We start from the raw sequence: 22,214 nt of genomic DNA on the forward strand, positions 1-22,214 counted from the left end.
TTTGAAAATGAAGTTCCTAGATTCATCTACACTCCCATCTGTCAGAAGCAGAGAGGGAGAGAAGTGAATTCAGGAAGCAAGAACTGCAAATTCAGCAGGCAAAGTGTTATTCTTCTTAAAGTAGCTTTTAAAAAAGGGAAAAAGAAGCCGCCTAGAAATATTCCTGATCCTTCTTACTTACTAAAGTAACTAGGCACTAGCTGTCACACACCTGGGTTTCTTCCCAACACTGCAAATTTTTAATTCAAAAATAAAACAGAAAGACTCCGTTCTGAATGCAACAACATGGCATACACTGACATGAACTGAGCTGTAATTCAAGAGAAACTTGACACTGACAATTGCAAGGCTTTAAATTATTTTTTTTGAGGAAATTAATTAGATGCATCAGCGCAGCGGAAGACTGAGTGCTTCACCTAAAGCTGAGCTAATCCATTGCCTTGGCATTCCCAACATAATCAATGACCGAGTATTAGCAGACATGCAGAAGCAAGTTAGTGAGAAAGGAGTGATCATTACCCGATATAAATTTGGGACCAGATGCTAGTGTATCTTAAATAATATATACACCTAGATAAAGATTTTTTTGTTTGAAGACTTAATTATTAAGAATCCCAAAAATGGCAGACGGGCTGTATTATAAATTAAAAAAAATCACAATCTTCTTGTCTTCACTTAGGGCAAGTTTTTAAATTCTCCTTAAGCAAAAATGTCAAGACTTTTAGACTAACGCAACACCTCACATGACACAATTTCCATCCAATTTTAAGTAATTTTCTGTCAAAGCGTACTGGAAATGTTGTTGGAAATGAGGGCTTAATAGACTAAAAATAAAAATATTTAATAAGAGCTACACTGTAGCCACCTTTAGCATCTGACCTTTACAGTCACTGAATATGCACTTTATGTGTCATATTACTTCTGAAACTGTTAGGACTGGTAGAAAACTTTGCTCCAAGGCCATCTGAGTTTGCTAAATAAGGCTAGTTTAGTACAATGTACATATATTAGAATTAACAAAAAGTTCTATCATATAACGAATTGCAAGTAAGGAAATTTACATTGTGTTCAGTCTACTGAAGAATGGTAGCATTCACTGCACCACTTATGTCTCCAGGCTGTTATTTTAAACATTTTTATCAGAATGCTGGAAGTATTAAATAATCATCTTAGAAGGGATGTTTTTAAAAAATATAGCAAACTCTAGGAACTCAGAACCATATAAATCCTCTGGGTTACTGAAGCCTCTTTCAGTTATACTCATGATCTGAGATACAGAAATAAGAAGGTAAAGGATCAGTGAAATACTTGTTTGTCCATGTAACTTCCCACTGAAGAACAGCTGAAGTTTGACACAGCATGGCTTAAAAGCTGATAAGAAATACGTCTATTTTTTAATGAATCAAAGTCAGGCCAAGTACTCCTGATTGCGAAGACATTTAAAATTGTTGCTGTAGTATTACAAAACTTAAGACACCACTTAATAGTGATAAAAGGAAACACTTTTTAACAGTATATCGTTCAGAACATACGATTAAAAATAAGGGCTTCTATAAATCTCACGTATCAGAACATAGCCCCATTTTCTCACAGAAACCTCCCTCATCAGTTCAAGATTAGTTGACTTCAGTTACACTGTTTATTTCATTACTCCTCATTACAACACTTCACTGGCCAGTATATTACTGCAGGATACTACTATAGTATATCGTTTAATAACAAGCGTACTGAGGTTTAATATATTCCCAAGTTATCAGAAAAAAAAGTCTAACCACAGTTTTTAGCTTGTCACTTCATAATTCTTATTAAAGTACCAATTTTATTCATCAACTATAAGCACCAAGGTGGGACACCATTCCACACAAATACACTAAATGTAGGTTGCTACAAGCGTGGTAGGAGTTCAGACTCTCGCAACAGTCCACGTGGATCTAGTCAGTGCAATCAGGGGGACAGGCAGAGCAATGCAGCCTACCAGCCTCTGCTTCTCAGTAAGCCGCAGTGCTCTCTAGCCTCCACTAACTAGTCCCATGGACTGTGATGAGAGTTTTGGTATCAACATTTAGATGACCACTGGCATAGTAGGTGACTTAATCTGGACTCAAGTCCAACCTGAGTTTTTGCTCAGATGTGGAAGAATCTCATTTTCTTAATGCTAAGGGCAATTACTTTTATCAAGCCAACTTCCAGCAGTACCTTGCTTGCAATTTGAACAGTCAAAGAGGAGTAATGTACCATTACTTTGCCCTCAGTAGACATCAACAGCTACTACAAATTTAAAAAAAAAAAAAAAATATATATATATATATGTTGTCAGAAGTAGACTAGTCAGAGGTGTTTTCTGCACTGGCTTCAGACTCCTCACAAGTACTACACTGCATAATGCTTTAGGTAGCCTACTGTTTTAGCCTTAATAATGCTTAAAGCCTGTTCTTTGCAGCTCTGTATCCTTTTACCCAAGCTGCTGTGGCAGCATTTTCCAGAGCCTCCATGGCAGCATTGTTCCTTTTATTGTTCTCATGCTGTCGTACTCGTTGCCTTGCACCTGCAAACCTCGACAGTGTTATCACAAGTTCTCCTGGGAAGCAACTATCACTGGTGTGAGAATCATCCCCTTCCCCTTTCTTCAATCAAAGATAAGTAATTTAAATACTGGATAAAGATTCTCTAATAATGTAGGTGCACAAAATTTTAACAGCCAGTGTGCAACATTTGCACTTGTGTTGCACACTTCAGTCATTGCTAACAGGGCCACGAATGGGAACAACCAATAAGCAGGTCTTGATGAAAAGTACATGGTATTGCTGTTAATATAACAATTCCCATTACTAAAACACAAACTACTATTTCAAATTGAGTTTTGAAATCTAAGAAATATGCTTTACCGAAATACCGTAAGTCTTGGTCCTTCTTTAGTCAGTGACGCTATACTCCTTTTTCTAAGTGAAAGCTGACAGAAGGGAAGGTTAATTCAAAATATCTTTTATTCTGATGGAATGAGAAATTCTCTCTTCAGGAATAAGGCCCCATATGGAACAGGGGGAATGGACCCAAAGCGATGCCATGCCAGAGACCCATTTCAGTGTGTTCTTCACACAAGAATTCAGTTAAACCTATCGCAGGAAGGGCATCACTGTACTCACAATTGTCCTGCCATTAATTAAGTGCAAAAATCTCTGTCCGTTCAAGCAGCTTAAAGGTAAAAATCATGGAATAGACAATTGTTGCTGGAAAGAACAAATTCACCCATGAAGCAGCCTGTAGATTGGTTTTCCCATAGTAAAACACAGCCTACAGATTCCGTCCTCTTCACCTACAGGTAGACCCTTTCCTTAGCACCTATTTACTACCACGTTTTTAATGAAGACTGGTTACAACTGTTCCAAAAGGAGAAGAAAAGTAACACTCCATTCTTCCTGCATAAATACTGCTTGCACAAACAAACTGCTTACACAACAAGAACTAACCTAACAAACTGATTTTACACATGCAAGAAGCCCAGCTGAGTAGAAAGGGTCTGAGGTTTGTATGGATACTTTTTCACGCCTATTAGCATATCAAGGCCTCTGGCCCCCTACTTTGAGAAGATTTCTATTAACTTTTGCATAAATAAGAACACAAAAATAGCAAGCTCAAACTCTTTAACATAGTCTTTCCTGTTACACATTTCTTCCTTCCACTGTGTGACTGTAAGTTTTCACTCCCCAATGGCTCCAGAAAATTCCTAACACTCAAAATGTGGCAGCTCAGAAACACAGATATTGCTTCAAACCCAAACTAACAATCATGAGTGTAACAGTCTGATCCCTTAAAACATAAATCCACTTTTCATCATTTACAGTTTATCACATATAAGTATTTTTACATACATTTATATGTTTAAAGGTCTCATTTCACATGTGACTGTTCTGCTGAAAATTAAGTTAATCATTACTTATTAAATCAGCATAACTGATCAAAACAAATTTCTTAGAAAAGGGATTAATCAAAAAAATCAGTCTCTTTTTCTTCAAGAAAATGCTAGCAGTGCCTTGGTATTTTGGCTAGTTCCACTATATGAGCCAGGATTGGTAATAAGAAGAATAAAATAAAACAGTTTATTAAATCCTGAACAATCTGGAAAAATCCTTATTGTGGGGAAAAAAGTATGTTATTAGCATGTTTATATTTCTACATATCTTGAAAATATGTTGCAAACATGCAACAGATGGTCTGACGTTATTTGACGTGTTTTAGGTTTTTTAAACGATCTGCAGCACCATCCGCTCTAAAAAAGACAGCTTAGCTGGGATTTGCCTGCAATTTAGCAGTGAATTTAGATTGCATTTGCCACAGTCATAACAGCAGCTGCCTTGGCCCACCACCAGACCTCGGTCACTTCTGAAACCATTATGTAAGCCCTACACCTAGCAGTATTAAAACATAAGTGTCATACTTCAAATGGTAAGAATATTTGAGTCAGATTTACTTAAAGAGGTTATAAGAAACAGGAAGATATCCTTAATTAATATTTAAAAGCTACAAATCATCACTGAAATATGTTTTGCCTCTGGCTAAGAATTCTATTGCAAAAACCTGTGATATATTATGCAGATGGTAAATTGTAGTACTTCAGACACCATAATATTTTAATGAACTGTTAACCCATACATTAAAGGAACTACTGGGAACAAGAATTGCTAAGAGAACATTATTTATTGTTTTTAAGAGAAGAAGTGAAAGCAAAGAGATCACTATTTCTAAAAGTGATTCTGCATACTATTTGCTAAAGTTTACACAGATTTTATATAGAAGTATGCAGAAGCTATAGAGGAAATGTATGAACTACGTACTCTTAATGAAGCCTCCAATCAGCTTCATAGTACCGATTTCACGTTCGGACTATGGCTGTACTTGCACTGATAAAGCTCAAAGACGGACCATACCGTTGCACTCGTTGGATCCTGGAATGCTCTAGCTGCACCATCCTGCTGGGGCTCACATGAAGCGGCAGAGTGGTTCAATCCTGACGTGTTTGAGGGTCCAGCATCAGACTTCCTGGATGAATTGGCTTCTGCCTACAAGGAGTACACATGTACGCTTCAGAGACAAGATCAAAATTGCTCCAAAAAGATTTGGCTCGTTTTGGAATGTGTATCTTAATGTATGGAGAATATAAGACTTACTGAAATGTAAAATCAAGTACACCCGCTGCATTTCAGTGACACACCAACAGGTTTAAGAAATTCTCATTCTTTAGCAATAAAATTATAGATGTGCAAACTTCAGTTTAAAAAACAATATTAAGTTTGTTTGCACATAACAACAGGTGTAACATTCAAAAAACGCACAGAGGTATACAGCAAAAAAGAAAATTCTTTAGAAGATCCAGGACAACATTATGCGAGAAATAACACCATTTTTAAAAACTTCTGTTTCTCATGTCCTTAAGTGAATGCTAACTATTGCTGTTACAAGTGAACTAATATAGCCTGTTTCTCAGCAGGGCTAACTAGCCTCCAGTAAGTACTAATTTAATGTGGCCATACTGGTTCTAGTACCAAAGTTGCCTCACAGCCAGAGTGGGCATATATGCACAGCACCACACGGTGTCAGGCACGCATACCTCAGTCTCCGGTATTTAAATTTCAGCACAAGCAGAGCAAAAGAAAAAATGCAAGTCTTATAATACTGCTTCTGTATGCATTTATAAAATGTCTAATGAGCATCAAATCCCAGAATTTGTTTCATGCTTTTGGAAATTTGAGACAAGAGATCAGTAGTGACATGTAGATCACCATGAACAAACCTCTTGTTAAAACAGTATATATGCCTGCAATAATCCCTTGGGAATGGAAAAGGACATAGCAACATAGTCCTGAACTGAAACACTTTAAAAATTGATCTAGTCATGACTTTTTTTTTTTTTTTTTAATATGTATAAATTTTATCAGCAAGCAAGTCACCTCCCAAGTCACATATCTAGACCTCTATTTATTATAAAGATGACAATTCCGAACCTAATACCTGTCTTCGAATGCAGATGTAAGTAGTGGTAGTAGTAGTAAAATACAAACAGTGTATTAGAAACCAACCAATGGTGATAAGAAGCTGATAAGATAACAAGATAACAATATTCTTTCATGATACTATTTTGTGTGAGGAAATTAACTTCCCTGTTTCTTGTTGTATATTATCTCAGGAGAATCTGAAAATACGTCACTGAAACAACCTAAAGATGAATTTAAGATTTAAAAATACTTACAATCTGACAACACTGCTTCGCTTTTGCACTTGACTATTATGAACTCTAGTATTAGATAGGACAAGTTATGACTCAAATAGGGACCAGCAACAAGACAACACAGGATTATGAATAATTTAGGCTGGAAGGGACCTCTAGATGTCACCTGGTCCAACTGCCTCCTCAAAGTAGAGTCATGATCAGTCAAGTTTTGAGCATCTCCAAAGCTGGAGATTCCACAGCCTCTCTGGGTAGCCTGCTCCAGCATTTGAAAACCCGCAGGGTGAATTTTCCTTTCCCATATCCAGTTGTAAGTTCCTTCCCTGGAACCTGTGACCACTGCTTTTCATACTTCTGCTTTTTCCAAGAAGAGCTCATTTCATCTTTACTGTTAATCTCTATAAAGCACATATACTACAAAATTTGATTTATTTTAGTTTATGAAAGTAAGTCTGGTATGCTAGACTGAAGTCAGACTAACATTCAAAAAAATAAAGTACTTGAAAGTTCCCAAAACTGAAATATCTTTTTTGTCACCTAGTCTCTTTTTTCTCCAGCCCTTAGCTCTGCTTCCAGAAAAGCTGGAGAGAACACAGACATCAAGGAAAGAAGATCAACATATTTAAACACAGTAATGAGGATGAGTGGAGAATTAATTTTACTGCAAAATATGCCTTGTGATGGCAACATGTAGATAAGCCATATTGTTTTACAGTAACGTGTATGCTATTAGTCATCTCTCTTTTCTTTTTTCTTTTAAGTGGAATGGAATTTATGGTATAGAGCACCTAAAATGCACAAAACAATTTGCAAGTCAATGTAAAGCTGATTAAAAAAAAAAAAAAGTAATTTTCTATTAAAACAGACAGGAACAAAGGTGGAGGCTCACAGAAGCAGGAAAACTGTAGTGAGGAAACGTGGTTTGTTATTTTTTCTCCTGAATTTCATATTCCTTTCTCAATACCACACATGGAGTTTTTTTTAAAAGTTAGCATTTTGCTTAAGGCTGGTATGAAATAATTTCTCATAATCCCAGGATCATCTAGAAAAAGTTGGGAAATCTCTTCTTTAAGGATCAAGATAATGCACAGATTGCTAATATGTTTGCTAGTACAGAGGCGCTCTCAAATTATACGCTCAATCAGCAATCTGATGTTAAATCTTACCCCATAAATTGACACGGAATATATGCAAATGATTAAAAACTTTCGTATTCCCTGCTAGTAATTCATATTATTAGTTTACTAAAACCACATCAATCAAATGCTTCAGCCTAACATCAATCAAACAAACAATAAGAAAGTCAAGCAAAGCAGAGAAGCAGGAAGCTTAAAAAAACCCAATCTCTAAAATTTGATTTGAGAAACAGAGGGAAGGCGCAACCAGAGGACAGAACTGATTTACCTTGTAAAAAACCCACAATGGATTGTAAAAGGCTGTAGAAACCTGAGGCTTTTGTTCATTTTTCCCTTGCTGAGCGCTTGTTCTTAGGAGGTGGAGTTAAGTATGTGGATACATGGAACGCACCAATATTCTTTAGAGATTGATGTCCCTACGTCTTTCATTTTAAAACTGAAAAAGGTATGAAATGTAAGTTAAGAGTTCTTTCTAAAAAAATAATAATAATAAAAAAATTTTAAAAATTGTACTCTGATATTTCTAGAATTTCTGTGATGAAGATTAGCAGTTTTTAAGTAAAAATTAATCCTACACTTTTTAACCCTTATATATTGTAAAAAAGCCAGGAGCAGGCAAGTTCATTGCTTCTCCGAGTAGCTCAACTTTAAAACTCTGTCCCTGTATCTTCTCATCTTTGTAAAATATTTTGAGATGTTTTTATTGTAAGCGTTATTACACACAGACCCAATCATATCAACATGTCTAGATGTGAGATTGCACAGAAATACGCAGGTCCTGCAAAACTGGCAGTAATGCTCAGTAGGAGGCAATCTTTACCCTCATGGCATACACAAAAAAAAAAGTAGTCTTTAGGATAGCGTTAGGAGAACACTGGCGATAAAAGGGGATATATTAGCATCCCTGACCTTAGCGAGGATGTATTCTGCACCAATGCCACATTGTCATAATATATTTCACTGGCATTTTCTGCCCTCATGCACAGGATTCTTCCTTAGTGGCTGATTTAAGTGTTTAGTGGAAAACCCAGTGAAAAAAAAACCACTGTGCATGCAAGACATGCAATTTTCTAAGGCACGTATTTGGCTAAACAAACCTTACTTTCACTGAAACACAAGCTAGAGAATGCATTTTTTGGGTAACAAAAACTTCCATACCAGAGTTCAACTTTCAGTATCTTCAGCTGCAGAGTAGTTCAAAAGAATTTGCAACCATTTTTCAGTAGAAATATGTTTGATTCCTTCCATAAGCCAAAAGGGGGGAGGGGGAGAAATATCATGAAGAAAAAAAATTTAGGTTAGCTTTGCCCAAACTTTCCTAACACTTTTATGATAAGACTAATTCTGGAGAATTTAATCAAGTTATTAGTGACTGAAAACATGGAAGTAAAAGCAACATAGTTAGGCAGTTCTTACCACAGTGCTCACCACTGAAATTAAAACTAATCAATCAGTGCTTGAGATGCACAATTTATTAATAGGCACATTGCCAGAGATCCACTCCTATTTTTCTCTTTCAGACTGTCGTAAAAAAACAGGTTTCCACATAGTGATTGATGAATGTTTATGAAATGATGAATGGTTCTGCAATTCACAAGTTTTTCCTCAGTATTTTTTTTTTTAATTCTATACAACAGAGATAAAAATTTAAACAGTAACTTCACCTTGAAGCTAATTTGTCTGGCAAGTTCTTTAGCCTCCTTGTCCGCCCGGCTTGACACGCTTCTCGATGTCAGTGGTAAGAGGGCTGTCTTCATAGATGTGCCACACATTTCACAACAGAAGTCTTGTGACCTGGCCACAAATGACATAGCCCAGAATAGCATGTTCTCATAATGTTCTTGTGTGCTTGTTTAAACAAACTATTTGCAAAACAATCCACAGAAAGACAAGTGGTGTCAAGACCAGTAGCTTAAAAGTACTTCCCCCTGCCCCAAATCACACTATCTTAAAAAAATATGTTGAGAATTATCTATACGACAAATACATATTCTCTCATGTCATTTAGGAAAATATTAACAACTGACATATTGCTATTATCTATACTTTATTAATAATTTGTTACAATTTTAAAACTTACTTTATATCTGCAGCAAATTAAAATTGTAAATTATAAAGATCTAACTGTTACTACAAATATTAAATTAGACTCAGGAGCTTGCACCTCAAATCCAGGAATTTCAGCTTCTACGAGAGCATTACCTTTCCTCTCTTGCACATATAATTTGTCTATAGGGCATGCTGCAGGCAGCTCTCCAAGCCAATGGGGAACCACACAGCCTTGATAGTATCAGGCTGTGATCAAGACCAACCTTGATAGTATCAGGCACAGTATCAAGACCAACCCACTAAACTCTACCTCTTGGCAGGGTTTATTAGCTTTGACTCAGTGCCATCCTAACAGGAAAGCTGGAGCTTCCGATTGGCTCAGAATACAGGCAGAATAAGCTCACTTCTGCCTGCAAAATAAGCTACCAGTTACAATTTGGAATACAGTAACTTTGCTTGTAAGATAGGGATATGGTCTTTCAAGTACCTTCTCCTCCTCAGACAGGGAAAGAAGAAAGACCAAAAAAACCCCACAGGTATAAGATTTCATTTAAGGATAATCACAGAATAGTTGAGGGTGGGAGGGACCTCTGGAAATCATTTAGTCCAGTCTACTTGCTCAAAGCAGGGTCAAGCAGAGCACGTTGCTCAGGTCTGTTTCCAGTCACATTTTTAATACCTCCAAGGATGGAGACTCCACCACCTCTCTGGGCAACCTGTGCTAGTGCTTTGACCATCTTCACAGTAAAACAGTGTTTTCTTGCATTCAGACTGAATTTTGTGGGTTTCAGTTTGTGCCCACTGTCTCTTGTCCTGCCATGCACTGGATGCCACTGAGAAGAGCCTGGATCTGCCCTCTTTACACCTTCCTTTCAGATATTTGTACACATGGATAAGATCCCCTGAGCCTTCTCTTCTCCAGGTTGAAGACTCTCAGCTCTCTTAGCCTCTCCTTGTATGAAACATGTTCCAGACCCTCAATCACCTTCATGGCACTGCACTGGATTTGCTCCAGTAAGTCCATATCTTTCTTGTACCCCGACCTGGACCCAGCACTCCAGATGTCTCACCAGTGCTGAGTACAGAGGAAGGATCACTTCCCTCAACCTGCTGGCAATGCTCTTCCTAATGCAGCCCAGGATACCATTAGCCGCCTTTGCTGCAAGGGCACATTGCTGTCTCATGATCACCTTGGTGTCCACCAGGAACCTCAGGTCCTCCCCTTCCAAGCTCCTTTCCAGCTGGTTGACTGGCATCATTCCTCCCCAGGGGCAGGACTTTGCTTTTCTCTTTGTTGAACTTGATGAGATTCCTCCAGCCCTTTGAGGTTCCTCTGGATGGCAGCACAACCTTCTGGTGTATCAGCCACTCCTCCCAGCTTTGTATCATCAGCAAACTTGCTGAGGGTGCACTCTGCCCCATCACCCAGGTCATTAATGACACTAAATAGCACTGGCACCAGTATTGACCCCTGGAGTATACTAGTAGTGACAGCTGGACTTTGTGCTGCTTACCACAATCCTTTGAGCCAGGCAGCTTAGCCAGTTCTTAATCCACCTTACTGTCTCCACTTACCTAGGCTGTACTTCATGAGTTTCTCTATGAGGATGGTAAGGAAGACAGTGCCAAAAACCTTGCTAAAGTCAAGATAAACAACATCCACTGCTTTCCCCTTGTCCACTAATCTAATCATTTCCTCATAGTCACAAATCTAATTAAAAAATTTCCTAAAAATCATTCAGAAGCAGTTGCTTCAGAATTTTTTGTCATTGTTTCATTATTATTTACTTAAGGAAAATGATGCATCATTGTTTTGGTTGTTTTCTCCCCCACTTACACTTACTATCAATTCCATCATACTCATTTTCCCTCCACATTGCAATTATCATTGTATCACAGTGTTAATTACATCTCTAAGCCTGAATTTCAGATGAACCTCTAATCTGACCACACAATGCTGGAAGGAACACAGCCCCCTCAAAAGTATTTTGTCTGACTAAGTTCCAAGTTTGCACAATGTTCAGGGAAAAAAAAAATATAAAAGTCATAGAACTTTTTTATATTTGGAATAAATGCAAGAGAACAGACTGAAGTGACTTACTCTCTACTCAATGCCGTACCCTAAAAGAGAGTACATATATATGTACCTACAGTAACAAACTTAGTGCTTACTTCTTTGCAAGAGCTCTTCTTTCTTCTGGTGTATAATCTAGAGATCCTATTGCTCCTTCACCTTTGGTTGGCATAAATCCAATAATGGCTAGTAAAGCTGTTCTTACTAAAATGGGAAAACAGATACAAAAAAAGGTTGCAGAAACAACTGATTTCATCTCACTCTACACTCAGTACAGAAAAGTTGTAGTTCTGCCTGCAAAACTTCAATTTGTTCAAAGGAGTACTCTGAATTTCATACAAGCAGCACTGGTTTTTTTGGTACACAGCAAGGCTTTCTTAATTTTTAAAACTTCACATTATAAATGAAAGGTAAGGCCTTATTCTTCCATCAGCCAACACACAGAAGAAAAGATAAATGTTGCATCAATATAAAGATTAGAGTTCCAGACTTTAAAAACGGGCTCTGAAGAAAAAAAGGTAAGGCAGAATTAACATATAAATCGGGGGGGGGAAGAAGAGGAGGATTCATAAGGCATTCTTCTTTTTGTGAGTGTTTTTTATTAGACACGAATTCTGCAATTTAGTGCACACAAGCTCAGTGGTTTTCTTTTATGCAATGTACCGCAGAATTTGTTCGTTTCATGTCATCATGCTAGGGAAGAAGCTTACTTAAATACTAATAACAGATCATAACAAAACTGTCATCTAAAACATATATTTTGACAATACCTATCCTTCAATGTTGTTTTACATAGTCATAGAATTTAAGAATTCAAGACACTTTGCTAATAGATTTGGTAAATAAATATCACATGAAGATAAGTACTACAAAATAGAGCTAGGATATTTACACCTCCTACTTAGAAGACAGTATTTTCTACTCTTTAAAAAAAACGTAAGAGACTTTACAAAAGTTGAAGAATGGTCTGCTAGAAAACTCCTAAGATCCTATCAACATATTTTAAAAGTGCAACTGATATCCAAAGAAATAATTGATCTACTGTACTCAGCAAAACTAAAATTATATAAACACAGAAATATTGCCTTGGAGGAATTGTGCCAACTCTCAACTTCTGTGATAATGAAACTTTAAAAAAAGGTAGAAAACATTCAGTTACTCTGAACTCAGACCATATTGTCCTTCCTCTTGAGTGTTCAGAAGTACAGCATCAGAATTAAAAGCTGACCACACTCCCCTCTATCAATATTCAAGATGGTTTTAGTGATTATACAAAAACAGGGTAAAGTAATAGAATTTAAAGTATTCTTGTAAGAACAATTAAAACAAAAACAAAAACAAAAAAAACCCAAACAAACCAACCCCAACCACCAAAGAATATTCTAAGTACTCTGAGAATCCTTAATGCTTGTGCATCCAAATAAATAAGAGCTTACCATCACCCCCCAGTTTCTCAACCTTTTCACCCCGCATTTATTTAATACCATTCCCAAATCCTCCTACATTGCTCTTTCATGACTTTACATTTCTCAAATTCTCCCATACTCTTACTCCCTCAAAATCTGTCTCTCTTCCACTATAAACATTCTTTGTGAAATTTTTTTCAGTTTAAAGATCTAGTTGCTTGATGGGGGTAACATTTTCCAAGTAATTGTTACTTACTACTCCATGAAGGCTGCCATGTTTCAGGATGATGCCCTGAGATGCTTAAACAAATTTTCTTCCCCACTTCAAACCTGCCATTTGCCTTCAAAGGAAGAAGGAGGATATAATAAAGCACGGTGGAAGTTAACTCTTGATTTTTGGTACAAGTTCTAAAAATCATCATCTAACAAAATCTATATGCAAACAATACTTGACAATTATATGACTTCCAACCTCACAAAATCGGCATTCAGCTTTCTGAACAAAGAAGTCTGCCATCTGTCTCTATTCATGCATGAAGAAACCTTTAACTTATACCTCACGTGTCCCAGTGTGGCATGGTGGCTTGCCTGTTGCTCCTGTAACCCACATACTACATGGAGAGAGCCTGAAAAGCTATAGCTCTATGAAACTATGCACAAATGTGGCCTTTGCCCTAAACCATAGGTCTGCCTTCCTACATGTGACCAATGTCTCCAACAGAGACCAAGAGGTCCCATGGAGAGAACAGAAGGTTAGACAATCACATCAGCAATGCGATTACTCCTGGAGAAAACTTCCATTTATTAGGTGCAAAGCTTCATGGAATTACAGAATACCGAAGTCACCTTGGAAGACTTTTGGTCTTAAACTGGCAGCATTAGATGTACTATGCACCTTTCTTACAAAAATAACGTTACCTTAAATGCCAAGAATCTCTCTTTCAGACACCTACAGTTAAATTGATCATGTAAAAAGGAAAAACTAGTAAACATGCTTACCGTCAGCAAAATAATGCTGGGTGGTTTCATGGGATATTCAGGTGGTAGCACTATTCGCCCGTGATAAATCCCTCCATCAAAATCTGAATCTGGAGGACCTCTAACAGTAAAGTGCCATTCAAAAAGATTATCCTAAAATGCCCCCACCAAAGGGAGAAGAAAAAAAAAAAAAAAAAGAAAAGAGTGTGTCAAAGAAGTAGACAACTAAACACCATTTTCTTGAACAAGGACAGGATAAAGAAACAGTGCACAGCAAAGTTTTAAGAAGGCAAAATCAAATGGAGAGTAAGACGACCAACAGACTACTAAGGTTCTGGTTAAAAGGATAAACTATTGTAGCCTTCTGGTAATTTTCTTACACAATGGCTTTGTTGAAACCCTTAAATTCATTATTCAAGCTCTTCACTCTAGTTGTATCAATTATAAGAAGAGTTTTATTACCTGACAGATGGAAAACTGAGTCTACTAAGGGAAAACTGGGTCTTTACCCCAGTGAATAATGATGTCTGGAGAACCGAGGGGAGATCCACCCCAAGAAAGAACATTAATGACAGCCTCCCCAAAGCCCCTTCCATGCCCAAGTGAACACAGGGACTTGACTCACACCCCAGAGAATTCCCAATCTTTTGCTTCTCCATAAACAATTTTGAAACAACTACTGTGCCTTACTGTACAACAGGTACACTTCGAAATTTGGAATATTATTTTCATTGGACGTATAAAAAACTTCTCTTTAAGCATTATTTCTTTGGGGTTCTGGGTTTGGCTTTATGTATCGGATCTCATGATGCCCACAACTTCCTGCTTGCCCACAAGCAGAACAACACCTACTGTTAGGAGAGGAGTCCAAATGAGGCTTGCTGTCAGTGAACGAGATCTCTCAACTAATGCTGAACACTGGTATCACAGGGCTGTGACTGCCCACCTAGTTACAATTTTTTCAAGGATGGGAGGTAACTGTCAATATTTCCAGCATTTCCTTTCATCTGCCACTGTTCTCTTCCCAGAAAGTCGCTGTTCTAACCCAGAAATAGGACCTTCATGTAAGTTACAAGTAATAATATGAATTAAACCTTACATTTCACTACAGGAAGGGGAAACACAAGGTACAGACAAAAACTAGTCAATAATAAGGTATATGTTATAGCACCTAGGAACATGCTATTTTCTGTAAGCATGTATGCTATGCATTTCTGTGAACACCTAAATCAAACCCCAGAACTGAATACCACAGAACATCGCCTTTTTTATTACTCCAGTGAAATCTGTTTAAGCTTCTAACCACCAGAACTTCACTGTCCTCTCAGCCCAAAAACTTAATTGGGTGTTTAGAAGACTTCAAGAAGCTACTATTCAAGTGGAATCTAAGCATTCTCTCTTACAATGCATCCAGAATTGCACCCATTTACATTTTTTACAGGTTTTTTGTATGCAAAATAGTGAATCCTCATAGATCACCTAGGCTTAAGTGTTTAGTTGAGCAACTCGGCAACTGAGCCAGATGTCAGGTTTGGGTGTAAAAAGCTTAACTTAAACATAATGCATTTATGTAGTCTCAGGAAGGAGGAGGGGGAATAAACATATTATACCTGTGCGATAAAATTACTCAAGTGCAATGTAAAGCTGGTATTATGTACTTTCACTAACAACTTGGAATTGCAATACCATTAGAGTGTTGATTTCCATCATAGGAAAAAAAAGAACTGAATCAATTTTAAAAGGTCTGCTAGTATCTAAATATGTACATTTTAAATATATATGCATACAGAGAATTTAGAGTATATATTAATAACACAGCCTAATTACAAGCTCTTGCAAACATATAGAGAAACAAACCTCCAAAGGCTGTGCATGATAATGATCTGTAGGATCCTTCAGTTCTGCAGCCTCTTTCATCAAACGTTTGACAGCTGAAAAAGAGAATGTGTAAGACATGAAAATAAAGAAAAAAATTAATACGCATTGCATACAAAAATACATAAAAATTTCTTAAAGAGCTCCTTCCAGCTAACCAGTCTTTGTCAGCACATCCCAGCTTCTTCACTGGAGTTAATAATCTGAGACACAATATAAATTACACACGCTGAATAAATCTTAAATGAGTTATACAAGCACAAAGTTATGAAAAATATGTTGCATGGTCACAGAGTTTCTCAACACTGAACACTGGGACTAAAGTAGTCTCACATTATTAATTGCACCAAAGACATGAGGAAAAACATAGGTGTCATTAACGGAGTTTCAGACTTTAAATAGAAGATGTACAAGGATAATAACCTCAATATTTTATCATAAAGGACATCATGTGTTTCTTTAAACAACTGCTGCAAAGCTTTATCCTGACACCTCTCACGACTATTACATGACTACTCCCTTAATTATTCCAAAGAAGGTCACAATAATGCCCACGAGGTCACGAGGTCATGTCACAGGCAGCAGCATCCGGGCTCCGCTCGAAAAATGTTTGTCTCTTTCATCTGCATTAAGATTTACCAGTTCATTAGCCAGGAATAATAAGAAAACCAGCCTGGACCAGAAAAGGCTTTGGCCCCAGCACTGCATCACAGCCAACAAGCCTGGACACTTGCCTTCAGAAGAAGTGGCACGCACCAGGATGAGCTAATTCAGGAGTGAACACTCCATGAAGCAAAAGGGTAACCATGAGAAAACTAAGAACATATATAACAAAGCCTAACGAAGACAGAATAGTCGTGGACAAGGCAGACAACTCTGTTACTGAGATTTCCCAAACGAGGGACCAAGATAGAAAAGAAATACAGTCCCCCCATATCAGCATCACGTGCAGTCACCCATGTTAACTGAGGGAAAGCCAAATACTAGAGGGAAAAAAAAAAATTTCAAGACCATTCTACAAAAGTCTACCGACGCTCAGAGAAAGGTTTGTACCCAGCCTACCAGCCTAAAACTGGCCGCAGGATCTTTGGCAGTGCACATTGGCACTTCAGATTTGTCCCCAAAGGAACAGCCTTTTTACCGCTTTAGTGCCAAGGCTGTGCCCTGGATGCCGAGTGCCAGCAGCTGGCAGGCAGAAACACAGAAACCAAGGGTTTGCACTGAGAAGTAACGGAGTCAGCAGCCAGGTGGGGACAACAAGCAGGTGGGCTCCTGTTAAGTGGAATTTAAAATGGAAGCAGTTTACAGCATGTTTTTTTAACATATTTTTGTATTTAATTAACAGTGATACTGTATGTATTTTTTCATAGCATTACTTTATTACCAAGAAGCTACAGATATTTTCAGAAGCTAGCATAAAATATGCTGAAAGAATATGAAATATCATTCCACTCTTGGAGAACGAAATACAGCAAAATATATAATTTTGCTTTTGTATACCACAAAGATAATTTGCTTATAAGAAGTTTTCAGTATTAAGCAACCTAGGATATCTTAAGAAAAAGAAGTACATGCCTATGAAGAAAGGCTGGGAGAGTTGGGGTTGTTCAGCCTGGAGAAGAGAAGGCTCTGGGGAGACCTTACCGTGGCCTTTCAATGCTTACAAGGGACTTACAAGAAAGACAGAGAGAGACCTTTTACAATGGCCCGTAGTGACAGGACAAGGCACAATGGTTTTAAACTGAAAGAGGGCAGGTTTAGATTGAACATAAGGAAGAAATTCTTTACGATGAGCGTGATGAGACACTGGAACAGGCTGCCCAGAGAAGTTGTGGATGCCCCATCCCTGGAAGTGTTCAAAGCCAAGTTGGACGGGACTTTGAGCAACTTGACCTAATGGAAGGTATCCCTGCCCATGGCAGGGGGGTTGGACTAGATGATCTTTGAAGGTCCCTCCCAACCCAAGCCATTCTGTGGTTCTATTTCCACATTGCTGAAAAATGCCAGCTGACAGGCTGCAAAGAACAGCCTGGACCAATAAAGGTTCATTCTGAGAACGTGCAATCCAGCAAAGAAAGCATTAAATTGTTTCTTCTTTAAACATAGCTGCAGTATTCATGAACACAGTCCCTCCTTTGGCTACTGAAAACCGCAATGAAAGAAACAAACGTAATTCACAAAGTCTGCCTGCAACAAGTACATGACATTCTTATCCAAACTTCATTAAAGAGAGCTTTGATGCAAAATATGGTATTTCAACCCACTTAAAATCACACTGAGAAATCTGAGTAAACGTTTGGCAATGGCAATTCTGAAAAATGAGAATGGTTTGGGCCCATTCAAAATGAAGAATTGCAAACTGTCAATAAACTCAAAAAGTATCACTAAGCCAAAAAAATTCAAATCAAGACATTCAATTTGTCAAAGATAGGTTTTAGAGACAAAATAATAAAGGTATTTTTTAATGTGGCATGACTGTCAGCATGAAAAATAACCATGCTTTCACAGGTACACTCAGCAACAATTTATCGTAATGTTCACTGAAGTTAAACAGTGAGGAAATTAAGTTTCTGGGCTATCTCTAGAGAGCAAAGGAGAGTTCCCACCCCAGCAGGAGGTGTGGGAGCTCTCCACTGCTCTGGGGAGGAAAGGAAAGAGTGGGTGCTATGGGCCAGAGGCTCTGCCTGACAATCTGCCTCTTGTCTTACACCAAACTTGCCGAATTTTTCTGAAAAGCAAAATGTGGATGTTAAAAATCTGAGAATCTAATTTAAAGCCACCAGCTTGCTTTAGGATTGAGCAGCGGTGGAATAACACAATTAATGAGCAAAATTTGTGTAATATATGCATGTATGATTTGTAGATTTATTTCTGTCAAAAACTGTGTCCTGGTCAAATCCTACTTCTTATTAACGTTTACCTTAAGCTATCCTGAAATTTCTGTTCAACACAACTGCTTCTCTTGCATATATCTTGAAGTCACATTCAAGTACTCCTGCTATCACGCCCAACCAGACTAGTCTGCAGCTCGTGGCCCAGGAAACCCTTCTGTATGCTGAAAATGCAAGTGATCAGTCTTCATAAATGTCAATATTACTGCTTAAAGAGATGACAGGATTTGAACATCAGTGGTGTTCTCTTAGTAAAATACTATGCCTTGTTTTTAAAAAAATCTGTTATTGTGAAAATAAAAATAGTCCTAAAATAAAGCAATTGTATTTAGCCTTACAGACCTTTGTTTTATTAGTAGTCTTCTGTATTTAATAAGGAAGGATTTTAGTTCATTTTTACATTATCAGTGAACAGTACACGTGGCAATCAAATGAGCTGACCAAGATTATATTAATGTAAACATAACAGGATTTATTTCAGCATAACAAAGCTGCAGACCTTTTGCTCACTGAAGTTCAGAAAATCTGATACAAGTTCCAATTCCCTCCAACACTCAAGAAACCCGGACACCGTTACAAGCTTCCTGAAGATCTGCCACAACTCGTCTACAAAAGGCAGTGGTACTCAGGTACAAGAGCTCAACAGGAGAAACTGACCCAGGCGAGGAGAGTGGTAGAGGTGAGGTGGGTGACACTGTAATCAAACCCAAGTTAGGAAGCACAGGGAGGGTGAGGTCTCAGTTCAGCAAGGCTCTGCCCCTAGTACTTCATCACTTGAAGAGACAGCATTTTGTGCACACAAAAATGACTGCAGGATCATCAGTGAAACAAATTCTTATTTAAGTGATATGGGTTGTGTGTGACAGTACCTTCCTCAGATGGATAGCAACCATTTCTTTCTACCAATTTTCAGTTCTTCTGTTTGAAAAAGAAAGTACATAATAAATAAATAAAGTAACCCAAAACAGCTGGCATAAAGCTAGAGATCTCCTAATCTTTCAAGTTGACTTATCTGATCTGGAAAAAAAGGAATAAAACAACCTAACAGCTTTTACTGCTTCAGCAAATGCTTTCTATTTTTTTTTAAATGGCTGCTATTATTATTTTGTTTTCTTCATTTTAAATAAGATTTAGAGGTCTACTCAGGAGAAATACAGAAAAAGTAGTAATTTCTCCCATGGCTCTGCTGACCAAGACAGCATAAGTGACGCAATTCACTTATCAAATCCAGGTTTTCCAATGAATTAGTAAAACTCCTACAAAGTTTCTCTGGGATGAAGGGTTCTATAACTACTCAGCCCACTTAAGCTATTAGTAAAATACAAGTCATCTTCATTACGTGTTTGTCTATTAATGATGCTACTACCTACAATTAGAAAAAATACTAGACAATAATATTAGAAAAATAAAAAAATTGAAACCGCACAATCAATTTGAGACAAGCATCAAGGCCCTTCAATTAGATGATGCATATGTCAGGGATGACATTTTGGGAAAGTCTTTTTAAATCCAGCTGGCTTTGGTTTTTCCCCCTCCGCTCAATACCAGACCACTGACCCAAAAGTGTCTGACCCACAGCTGGTGTAACCACCAAGCGACTTCAGAGCTCACAGTGCACAGCATCACCTGCTGAACCACCACCACCAGTCCCTGCAGCAGCCCAAAGCACCTGGGAATTCATTCACCCAAACTGCCTGTATTCACATTCAAAAGAAAATCCTGTTTACTAAAGGTAAGTTTACATTTCATGTAAGGGGAAAAGTAACAGTGAACCACAGTCAGTAGTTGAACTGCACAAAGACTGGATCACACAATTAAAAAAAAAAAGTCAGGATTAAATTTATGCATAAAGTACACAGGATTTCTTGTAAGATGACAACACTCGACGAGCTTTAACATTTTAAATCAAAAAAACACTTTAAGTGATGTGCTCACTAAAGCATACAAGAAAACATATTTAAAGCAAAGAGTCATAGCAGATTGGAGAGTTATGAAATACTTTTGCTACAGCTCTCTGATATGGAGAATGGTATTTTTTAAGTAGTGTTGTACTCTCTAGAGAATGGTTTATTAAATCTAAACATACAGAAACTCTAACAGGTTCACAGTGACCTGCACAGTGTCACTAGGTAACTGTGTGTCACCTACTCCATTGTGGATGCAATTTTCCCGGACAGCTTAGAACCTGTGAATGATATGTGATCATTAGTGAATTCAAAACAATAAAAGGGGGAAAAAAGGGGCTTGAGACAAAGTACTCTGAAATATAAATTACAATCCTTTTGCAGAATAGAGTGTCAATGGTATCTACTCTAGAAATAAACCCACATGCCATGGTTTAGGTTTGTCTTGGGAAGACAAATGCCATCACTCCAAATGTTCCCCCCTTCCCTCTTCTTCCCCAGCTTTATATACTGAGCATGACGTCATATGGTATGGAATAGCCCTTTGGTCAGTTTGGGTCAGCTGTCCTGGCTGTGTCCCCTCCCAGCTTCTTCTGCACCTGGCAGAGCATGGGAAGCTGAAAAGTCCTTGACTAGTGCAGCAACAACTAAAACATCTCTGTATTATCAACACTGTTTCCAGCACAAATCCAAAACATAGCCCCATACCAGCCACTATAAAGAAAAGTAACTCTATCTCAGCTGAAACCAGGACACCACGTTACCACACTTTCAAGCGAGCTCCACATTACAAATTACGACAGACCTTTAATCCTCATTTCCCTCAGAACTGCAGGAAGTACAGGACTCTTTCTGTAGTTACAATTCAAAACAACTGTTCAGTCAGCACAAAGGGAAATAAAACTTATCAAATGTAAGGCACTTGTTGAACGCACTAAGATCAAACAATGTCTTCAGCTTTAACCAATTTTTCTCATCCATTCCGCTTTTTATTTTTAAAAAATTCTATGCTTATTTCATACATGGAAGGTACTAAGCAGCGCAGTACCTGCTGGCTATTTTCTATTAACTGTTTTTTATTAACAAAGAACTGATGCATGCTTGTTGACAGGGAATACTTCTTACTTGTAAAAAGTATGGAGCGGAGAGAGAAGTATAGTTTGTAGGAAAAGCAGTAAATGTATTGAAGATGACAGCTAAGAGGATCACAATCTCGGCATGTTATGTTCCCTGTGCATCTAAGATCCAAAAGCACCATCCCTGGGCAGCAAATGCAGGACACGTGCACCATGCCTCCCTCCATGTACTCTCCCCAGTCCTCCAGTGCCCTCACTAGTCAAGTTCTAGGTGAGGAGTTCTGCTGAAAACAAACAAAAAAACCCACCCAAAACAAAATTAAAAAGCACTGTTGTTTGTGGACTCTATGTGAGTCACTGTAAGTAGCTGTTCATAGTTCTTCAAGTGTGTCTGTGCTAATCGGCGCTCAGAAGACTGGTAACATCCTACATGAAAGAGGGAGACCGTCACTACAAAAACAGTGACTACAAGATTTGGTGTCTGATCTTGCAGCAGGCTAAGGGTCACAGCTCTTGGAAAAAAAAGTAAAGAGATTATTCCAAGTAGCTGTCTTATAAATGTCAGAAAATAGGGATGTTCCTGAAGCATGAAGAGGATGAAG

The 22,214-nt window shown here is 37.9% G+C and overlaps 1 protein-coding gene across 2 annotated transcripts in view; it reads right to left on the bottom strand.

Annotated features, from left to right (window-relative positions):
• UBE2J1 (ubiquitin conjugating enzyme E2 J1) overlaps nucleotides 1-22,214 on the bottom strand; it is a 29,573-nt gene that overhangs the window by 3,663 nt on the left and 3,696 nt on the right. For both annotated transcript variants that reach the window (XM_075498360.1, XM_075498359.1), the window contains exons 2-7: nucleotides 15,724-15,797; nucleotides 13,888-14,019; nucleotides 13,145-13,229; nucleotides 11,581-11,686; nucleotides 9,024-9,153; nucleotides 4,926-5,057 (exon numbers count right to left, since the gene is read on the bottom strand). In XM_075498360.1, the coding sequence (XP_075354475.1) occupies nucleotides 4,926-5,057; nucleotides 9,024-9,153; nucleotides 11,581-11,686; nucleotides 13,145-13,229; nucleotides 13,888-14,019; nucleotides 15,724-15,783 (645 nt within the window). In that variant the 5' untranslated portion in view covers nucleotides 15,784-15,797. The remainder of the gene's footprint in view (nucleotides 1-4,925; nucleotides 5,058-9,023; nucleotides 9,154-11,580; nucleotides 11,687-13,144; nucleotides 13,230-13,887; nucleotides 14,020-15,723; nucleotides 15,798-22,214) is intronic.

This window comes from Mycteria americana, chromosome 3, assembly GCF_035582795.1.
Source record: "Mycteria americana isolate JAX WOST 10 ecotype Jacksonville Zoo and Gardens chromosome 3, USCA_MyAme_1.0, whole genome shotgun sequence".
In the NCBI taxonomy this organism is placed as follows: domain Eukaryota; kingdom Metazoa; phylum Chordata; class Aves; order Ciconiiformes; family Ciconiidae; genus Mycteria; species Mycteria americana.